The sequence below is a fragment of the Pyrgilauda ruficollis genome, unplaced genomic scaffold, assembly GCF_017590135.1.
Source record: "Pyrgilauda ruficollis isolate IOZ18807 unplaced genomic scaffold, ASM1759013v1 scaffold17, whole genome shotgun sequence".
Lineage (NCBI taxonomy): Eukaryota > Metazoa > Chordata > Aves > Passeriformes > Passeridae > Pyrgilauda > Pyrgilauda ruficollis.
The window spans coordinates 9833919-9843592 of record NW_024515875.1 but is presented as its reverse complement, the minus strand read 5'-3'; the positions used below and the strand labels follow the sequence as shown (position 1 = coordinate 9843592).

The 9674-nt window shown below is 43.9% G+C and overlaps 1 protein-coding gene across 1 annotated transcript; it reads right to left on the bottom strand.

Annotated features, from left to right (window-relative positions):
- Positions 1-1224: 1224 nt before the first annotated feature.
- Positions 1225-9365, bottom strand: TENT5C (terminal nucleotidyltransferase 5C). The gene is made up of 2 exons (XM_041464085.1): positions 9322-9365; positions 1225-7123 (listed from the first exon to the last, which is right to left on the bottom strand). The coding sequence occupies exon 2, from the start codon at positions 7095-7097 to the stop codon at positions 5922-5924; it is 1176 nt and encodes a 391-aa protein (XP_041320019.1). The 5' UTR covers positions 7098-7123; positions 9322-9365; the 3' UTR covers positions 1225-5921.
- Positions 9366-9674: the final 309 nt, after the last annotated feature.

The following is a 9674-nucleotide window of genomic DNA, read 5'->3' as shown; positions in this document are numbered from 1 at the left end:
ATGTGTCTAATGCCTCACAGCCCATGACAAGACTGAGCTCATCTTGCACGGCATGATGCAGAGTTTTAGCAGATACTCCAGAACAGGATACTTATTTTCACTAACAATACAACTGCAATAGAGCAAAATCATCTTTCTTTAGTACCTCTGAATGTTTACCATTATATAAGCTCTATATGGAACACACAGAGTACTCTGGCAGCACTTGCCTAAGCACAGCTATTTTGTTGTTTCACTATCTGACCCTGCAAAGCTGAGCTTGGTTTTCCAGAAACATAAGGGTGGTACCCAAAATAACTCCAAAGCTTTAATGGTGTGACAAACGGGAGTTAAGGTAAGAGAGTTTTAGGTGACAGCAGATGGTTTGTGCTGCCCAGCTGCATTATTAGTTCTCTATTTAAGTCCATAGGGAAGCAATTTGATCGAAAAGGGACTACACAAGGTTCATGATTGCTTCCATGGGATCACACTGCCTCTAAATTCCACAGACCTTTCCACTGCACATGTTACAAGGTCCTGGAGACTGGAATTTCTCCAGCAATACTTAACTGAGGCTGGAGTTTGTCTGAGCTCTGGAGGGGATTAGAAGCAAGCACACTTTTTAAGAGCATTTATTCTTTATTCTGCATCAGGAGCAGCAGGACTATTACACAGCCCTAGCTTGTACTTAGCTTTGACCTGCTCAACTCCCACTGACCATTGGTTAATAGTAGCATCAGTGTTTAGGACAGCATGAAGGCAAAGGCTTTCAACCTGTAAATAACCTGAAGAACAATTGCTGACTTTGTTTCTCACCCCCTTGGGTCTTGAGTTGAAGTTTGCAGTAGCATATAAAATGGAGTGTGCCACAGAACAGTGGCAGGCTCTAGCTCAGACCAGACCCCACCTAACAGGTCTAGGGCTGTGTTTCACCCTATCTTAGAGCTGAGACCAGATGATGGCCAGACAAGGAAAAATGGTTCTCTAGAAGCTGTCTCTTTAATGAGAGTGAAAGATTAATCATGTCTCACTTAACTGACTAATCTCCAATAAGTTGAGGCAGATATTAAACATGTACCTCAAATAACATCTAAAGCAAGCATTACTGTGTACCCCACACTATTACCCACCTCACAAGTGCACCTGCACACCCATTGGTCAATAAGCACTACAGATACTTTGTCAGCATTATTTAGATACAAAAAATAGCTTGAGGCAAGGGTTGTTTAGCATATGTTTATTTGCACAAGGATTTCAGCATCATTAAGGTCCAAACCCCAATTTCCAAGGATGACAAGTGAACACCACAGTGCAGAACAGTAGACAAAGTTACTGTGACCAATCTCACATTTGGGTTCATTACAAATGCAAGTATTTCTAGTACCCTGTTTTGTCAGCTAAAAGCAGAGGGAGGGGGAGAAAGAAAAAAAAAACAAAAACAAAAACAACTCACTTCTTCCAAAGAGATGAGAGACAGGTTTTCCAAGAGCTGACTTCTCTGAATTGTAAAAAATAATAACATAGGAAAAAAGGCCTTCTAAATTTCAATAGGAAGTGCAGTTTTATTCAGAGAGACAAGCCCAATCCAGACATTTAAGTGAGAAAATCCAGAGTGCTCCAACCATTCCCCCCAAAGTTTCTACTACAGACCAATGTCCCACCGTATACCTAGCTTCACTGAAAATAAAGAACATTTATGAAATACACTTAACTGTATTCAAGAAACAATTGAGCAAGACTTAGGTGTAAGGGCTAGAAGATTTATTATTCATTTGGTTCTCCCAATGCCCAAATTAGACCAAGTTGCTGGTGGCTGCGGTCAACTTACTGCTCATTCCTGTGCCTAATAGTTACAGGATCCTGACTGAGTTGAGTGAGAGGAATGGAAAACAAGTACCATCAGGACACTAACAGTTTAGAATTAAGGCAATTTGTCCAGGTTCTCTTCTAAGAGGCCTTTTCCCAACTACTCATATAGTGACAAGCAGAAATCACTAGTAACATCAGTGGTTATTCTAGGAATTGGGAACCCACAAAGTCTAGGCACATACCAAATGCTTAACCCCAGAACTCATGTCCAAAATATGGATCTTTAGGTTTCAATAAAAAGCTTTAGGTATTTGGACTAGATTTCAATACTACCTACTGCTATGTAGAGGAGATCATTAAGTGAAAGCGTGAAGATCTTTTGAAAAATGGTTGTTCAGAAGCAAGCAGTAGTCTTAAATCCCCAACTTAGTGATTGACTGACTGAGCTGAGGACAAACACAGCAATAATTAAATCTTTAGCAGAGTAAGCACAAACTATGCTTTAGCTTACAGCTTGTAACAGTGACCATGGATCAGCACAGGGCTTTTACTAAAGTGACTAAAACACAGTCTTCTACCAGGTTTCTTTGGTAGCATCTCTATCAAATAAAAAAAGTCTATCTTACAGTGAGGAAGTCACAACAGCAAACTGCAAGTCAAGGGGAACTTGGCAATAAATGTTGTCAACAGGTGCTTAACCTCAGACTGGCTTTGTCCAGCAGTGTTTACAAGCTACACCAAGAAAACAGCTATTTTACACCACAGCCTGGTTAGTAGAAGCTTGATCCTGAGGAATGATGCACTGAGTGTTACTGCAGCTTTGTTTTAATGCCACTGCCCAGAGGGAATGTATCAGGTAACAGTCTGAAGTACAGTAGTCTCTCCCTAAGCTCCACATGACACACAAGAGGTTAGAAGAGATTTGCAGAGGCATTATTAGTGCTGAGGGGTGACTGAACCAAGCAGGCATCCTAGACTCAGCCTAGGGTCATCACTTTTACCTAGTGTTCATTCTCAAATTACCCCTTGCAACAGGGGTCACCACAAACCTGAACCCAAACCAGCTAACCCACAGCAAATTAAGCCACTGCCACTGGCACCATCAAGCTGCCAGAACCACCCAAAACAGAAAGGGGTAGGCTGCTTGCAGTGATGAAAAGCTACCAAGTACACCAGCTTTAGCTGCCAAACCTGGATTGTTTTGAAGGCAATGGGACACGCAGTGCCCCAGCAATCCCGGGCACTCCAGGGTCAATGTAGCAGGTAGCGTGCAGCTTCAGGATACAGTTTAACCATTCGAGGGTTTAGTATTTAAGAGCCAGGTTACAAAGCATCAGTATTTCCCACGTGCTAGAGCATCTTAACAACCAAACAGGGAATACAAGAGTCCTGCAAAGCTCAAACCCAGCCACTCAGCTGTTCAGAAAGCAGCAATTCAATGTGGAGCTTCCTCAGAGGCCTCAGCATCAAGTTACATCAGCAAAAGCACAATAGTTAATGCAGGAAACTTAACTTTTCCATAGCTCTGTCTCACTAGGAATCCAATCCAGCCTTTTTTCCTGCTCTAGGATTTCCTTTTCCAGGAGATGCACCTGGCCTGATGTCCAGCCACCAAGGCATTAAAGACTAATAAAACAAGTCTGTGTTTCCAGCTTGTGAGGACTCCTCCCAAGCATCTCACCACTTCTCCCATGCGAACCAATGCACAAAAACAGTTCCTAAAGATCAGCCATGACATCACAGAGAAGGCAGATACCTGAGTCTGAGCCCTTCTAGGCAACTGTTCACTTCTGCAATGGCTATAGCATAGGCTGGCTTCAAAAACATCTACGCAAGAGATGGCAGCAATTACAAACTCTTAAGTCTTCTTTATAGTGACACTCTATACTAGGCCAAGTATTGCTTTCCATGCAGGAGTTATTCTTGCCTAGGACTGCATTCCAGCAGTAAGCTTGCACTAAGTTTAACACATATGACAACACTGGCATCACGTTAGTTTTTAAAAAGTCAAAGTCTTGGATGACAGATGTCTTGTCTGTAAACCACACCAAGTCCAAGCCACAGTTAATGAAAAATGTGGGTTTGCTTTCAAGTTCAGCTCCTTTGGCTGACTAATCAGGAAGCCTTTAATGAAAAAAAGCTCACAATATAATCCACCAAATTATTTGTCTTTTTGCTACCGAAGTTGCTATCAAAACTGGTCAGGAAAGTAGGCTAAAGCCTGCTTAGCTACATGCAGTCCACTTGGTAGATTGCATCCCTCCCTGCCTTCCTCAGCTAAAGGAAGTCTGAACAGAGAAGTAGCCTCACTGCTCTGTTGAGACAGTCTTTACGAAGTAGTTATGAAAAGTGGAAAGAACATCTTGGTCTTTTGAGAAGCAGGCAATTTTTATTTTCACTTAAGTGCAGCACTGCTGCTGTTTTCCACCTTGAATAGCAACCAAACACTGGTGTTCTGCCTGCTTTCTGCTTTACCTTCTAAGACTTAATAATTTGTTGGATCAGGCACTTTGGTCTTACAAGCTTGCAGAAACAGTAATAAATAGTTCTATAAGTAATAAAAAAGATTCAGTGAACAAGCATTCTTGAACATTGCACCAGCACATAATAAATAGCTCTAAGATTTGCCTTTCTAGTCTACATCTCTGGTTAAACAAAAGAAACTCAAGATCATTGCTATATGTATTTTACTATTATAATTCAGTGAAAATCATCCGGTTAATAACACCACTACATAAATAACTGAGGAATTTTTAATCTTCCTTATAAAGCCCAGGAGTCTCAAAGCAGCAAGTTCAGCACACACCCTTCAGGAAGATCAGCCCTCTGTACCTCCAAGGGAGTGCATACTCTTCCAGAGACTAATCTGAACTCAGGCCCAGACTTTCAACACATACAGCTTCTGTGGAGAGCTCTGCTTAGGGTTTGTACACCTCTTCAAGTGAGGGTTAAGAGCAGTAAAAAGGAAGAATTTTACCCTAACCACCCAAAATGCTGTCTCATACAGTGATCAGGTGATAGTGATAACCAAGTAAGCTCAGTGGTGACAGAAAGGCAAACCTTCAGGACCAGCCTGAAGTTGTACAATAAGAAATTCATTTTAGGAGGCAAATTCAGAATTTGTACTGTGGCAGGAGTGCATGTAATCCTGCAACTTATAATGATTTGGGATTTTTGTTGGTATTGCTGCAGACCTGTGAGGAAGAAAATCTGGTCAAACCCCAAAGTAAGAGCTGTGCTACTTTCCAACTGTGCCAAAATTGTCTTGAAAGATAGTCAGAAAAGCTTTAGCTTCATGCTGGACTCAAGAATATTTTTCCAAGTTAACTGTTCAAACTGCTTCTCCAATTCTATTTAAAGCTTCAATTCCTCACTTCAATAACTTTTTACATTACCAAGTTTTAGATTATGTTTTGGTGTGTTTTTAGAAATGCCACCTTCCAAGTTTTTGTAGTCAAGAAAAATTTAACCATCTTATGCTTTATGAATAGACTTACTAAACTATCTTCAACTTCCAAGAAATTAGTCTTGACTCAAGGCAGGACCACATAGCCACAGGCACTACAGGAAACAACATTTATGTCCTCTACAAGACAGACAGTATCCATACTGTTACCAGCTCTACACAGACACAAAGTGAAAGCGACCCAAGCAAAACATGAGCCCAGTCTTGGCACAATTAGCCCAAGAAATTTGGCCAGAACTTGGACTGAGGAAGAGTAATGAGGTTAGGAAATAGAAAGCAGAGTTTTGCTGCTACTGCAGGAGCAGCTTCTGCTTAAGGCATTTTACAGTCAATTAACCAACCCAGTTTACTGAATACTCCACTTAGATCCCATTTTAACAGCCACTTCCAGAGCTAGTACAAAGTTTCTTAGCTGCTCCTCTTAACGTCTGGCTGCTGGCTCTCTTCTCCTGACGAAGAGGTAATAAGGCTTTTTGGCATTTGTAGAGATACACTTAAAGACTCATAGCAGGTCACCTGGCTGCATAATCCCACTGCACACCAGGAAATGGACAGTCTGATACAGTCATGTTTCCATTAGAGAACATCCAACTGACACTTATTACTTGTCTATATTTACACTCTTGGCTTTCAGTAGTCTCCAGCCAGGAGCACTCGAGGGAAGCGATCAATTGCAAGGCAACCAAGTGGGGTAGGACTGGCTGTACAGCACAGGGGCACTTGCCAGGTAGTAGTTGCTGAAGTTTGCATCACTGACATAAGGTGCTGGCTGGTAGTAACAGGTGACATTAGTGGCATTAGGGATGACGTTCTGTTCTGCCAGCACCTTGAGTGCCAGCAGAGAAATCAAATTGAGAGTCTGCCTTCGCTCGTGCCCCATGAGGCAGACGGTGCTCTCATTCACCACCCTGCGCAGAATCATGAGGTAGTCGTACTTGCTCCTCTCTTCTTTGGAGAAGTGGTTCTGGAGGTAGGTCTCCAGCTTGCGCTGCTGATCCAGGATGTCTGGGAAGTCTATGAAGAATCGGGAGCACATGTAGCGCTCCAGCGTTTTGATCTCGTCCTTATCCATGGGCCTGAAGTCTCGTACTAAGAGGTTACTATACTTCAGCAGCCCACCACCTCGAATCTCTTCAGGATTTTTGGTAGCTATCAGCTTGTTCTGGAGATGATCAAAAGCTGCTTCAAAGTCTCCATACATGCTCTCCCCAATCACAGTTGGATGGAAGTGTTCCGACATGGGTGTTTCTGAGTAGTCATAGTAAAAGAGCAGGGAGTCCAGAATGATCTGGAACGAGTCCACACTGAACTCAAACTGCCGCCGTATGCAGTCTACAAACTTAAGCTCCACGTTTTTGCCATGCTTGTTGGAAAGCGATATCAAGCTCCAGCGGTCAGTCTCCGTGTACACTTTGACCAGCTTCTGGATGTAGGCTTCCTTCAGTGTTACGGGACTGATTTTCAGCTTGCTTATTCCTTCCGGCAGGAAATTCAAGAGGGATCGCAAGACCACATCTCGAACTAAGTGAAACTCTGCCTCACTTGGAAGAGAAACTTGAAAAATGAGATCCAGGTCCTTGCATCCCAGCCCATTATCCTTGACCAGGACGTGACCAGCTGCAGAACCATTCAGACGGACGTCGTGGACCACAATGCCTGCTTCGCTCAGCCGGCCCCGAACCGTCTGAACAATGTCCTTCAGAGTGATCTTCAGCGTCGGGAAGTTCCCCCGCCCATGGATGGGAACCACCTCTGTGAGAACCTCGTGCAGACGGCTGACCTGCTCCCAGTTCAGTACACTGCAGGACATGGAGTCTGCTCTGCTACTTCCTTTGCCTGCCATCTTAGGGCTTTTCTTCTCCAAAGAAACTGTATGGAGGTAGAATATCAAAGGAAAAATACAAGTCAGAGCTTCAGTTTATGCTTCCTAGATCTATTCCTAGGCTCTGTTTTTCTGTCCATTCACACAGACACAAACTAGACAGAAATAACTCTATGTATTAATGATTATCAGCAATCCTTTCACCTGAAATGAGACACAGCTTTTCTATTGGTGCAGGCAAAAAAAAAGTTGCCATTGATCTTTATTTTTTGGTGAGGCAGAGTTACTTTAGGAAAGTAGTTTGTGTCAAATGGAAATTACCAAAAATGACACAAGCTAAGGCTAAAGTCATCAGCAGCATCAGCAGAAATGAGATGAGTTGCAAAGGACTTCTGAGAGTCAGGCTTTGAAGTTGTTTCACGATGCATATAAAGCTCAAACTGCTGTCTCCAAGTAACACAACTGTAGAACAGCCTCAGGTGTTAGTTTCAGTGCTTAGACATCCAGTCCACTGATAACTCTTAAATTATGTCAGAGATACAAGATATCTTCCTGTACATAGAATGCTTTCCTTTCTAAATGATCCAGCATCTATCACTCACAGGATAAAGGTCTAGTACATCTTGCTCCTGCAAAAAGCTGCAGCTCTTCAACATCCTGGACAGAATTTCAGCTGCAAACTCAGGTAACTCCAGTCTTTGTAAGCAACTCTTTACCCTTCTTCAGAGACACTGCCTAACCAAACTACCTTTCTGGAAATGTTCATACTTGTCCCAAGTTCTGCTCATTCGTGAAGGGCAAACAAGCTTGTAAGACTTGGGACAAATTCAGATGATGGATATCAAGCTCATGTTACTGTTTCTACACCCAGAATCTCACTAACCAGACTTATTCACAGCCTTGTCTGAACATTTTAAGCACAAGAGAATGATCTAATTAGCTGTGACAAGATTCCTTAAGTCACCTGCCTTTTGTAGCATGGAGATACTTACAGATGTTCTACAGTCATGCAACTCAAAACAGTGTTAATAACTTTTTCTTATTTTAAGTGTTCCAGGTTTCTGTGTAGCCAGGTGCTTCCTGACAGCTACACACTAATTCAGGCCTCACCTTCTTCTGCCCCAAGTACTCCTGAAGACTGCAGCTGCCAAGGTCAGACTAGTCAAACTTAAGGTAATTAACTCTTGCCTGCCAAGAAGGAAAAGCCAAACCCTATAGTTTCCTAGTCATGCAATAGCACAGTGCATGGAACATTTTTAAGCAAGTTTCAAAGAACAACTATTGTCATCTCAGACCTCCCCTTTTTCACCTTTTCATTTTTGAGCAACTCATTTGACTTGCCACCTCTTTGGAGGAAGAGAGTCAAACCTAGAGCAAGTATGCAGTGAGGTTAAAATGCTTCTGGGGAAGTAGCTTCTGCCCTTGAGCAGGAGCTGCTGCATTACAAACTGTGCTGCCATGGATCACATCAGCACCAGCAGGCATGAAACAAACCTCTGATTTGCAAGATGATTAATCTAGGACAAATCAAGAGGTTCTTCAAGCTTGATCTTTAAACATAAGCATCAAGCCTGCCAGCAGTTGCTCTCAGGCAGTTCAAGCACATTAAAGTACATTTCCTCAGTAAACTCACTGTGTTTCCATTAAATCCTTCCGATCACTAAAGAACACAGGAGTCTTCCCACAACTTCTAACTGAAGCTGCAAGTGCTTTCAGAAACTGCCTCTGAAACTATTCCCTCTCCTTCTTCCCATTTGTAGCCCTCTCTGCAGCCAAGATAACACACGCAGCTCACTCATCCAGTGACCAGAAAGGATTTGGACCAGTGCTTCCAACCCCACCACACACACTTGGTTCTGCTTGGTGACCCTCACCTAGGAGAATAACGCACATTGCTGCCCCAAGACGAAGTATTTAATTTCTAGTTCAGTGGAGGGTTTAATTCTCAGGCTATCAACCTCCAAAGCCTCCCACCCTCAAATCACCAGTGTTTGCCTACTCGGCAAAGTTTATGTTAGTGACAACAGATTCCTAGCGACCCCAGTGTATTTGGGATGCTAACAGCCCCCATGCCTCTTGTTTCACTGCCAGCCACTCCCTTCACAAGACTGACACCTGAAGACTCTCACTCCTTGGGAAGAACACCACTACGGAGGCAGGAGACACTAACTATCTTTAATACCGAGTGTAAAGAGTATTGAACACAACACTCAACCAGAAGCAAAAAAGAGCGAGGACTACACACCTTCACCTTGGTCACGACGAGGTGCGCTACCCTGCAGCAGCAACTTTCTCCTATAAGACATACAATTTGACACAACACCCACAAAAGTCCAGGGGCCCGTCCCGCAGAGCCCAACAGCGCTGGGGCTGGGAGGTCGGGTTCCCTCCGCCTTACGTCGCCCCCAACACCCACAGCCACGACAGAAGCGCTGCCCAGCTCCTGCTCCCAGGAGAGCTCGCCCGCCCGCCCGCCCCGGAGAAGGGAGACCGGGAGCCCCGCGGCGCTCGGGGGGCGGGGAGCGGACGGGGGCGGCCCCCGAGCCCCGGAGCGCTCGCCCGCCGCCTCGGGGGCTCGCCCCGCCAACTCCGCACACA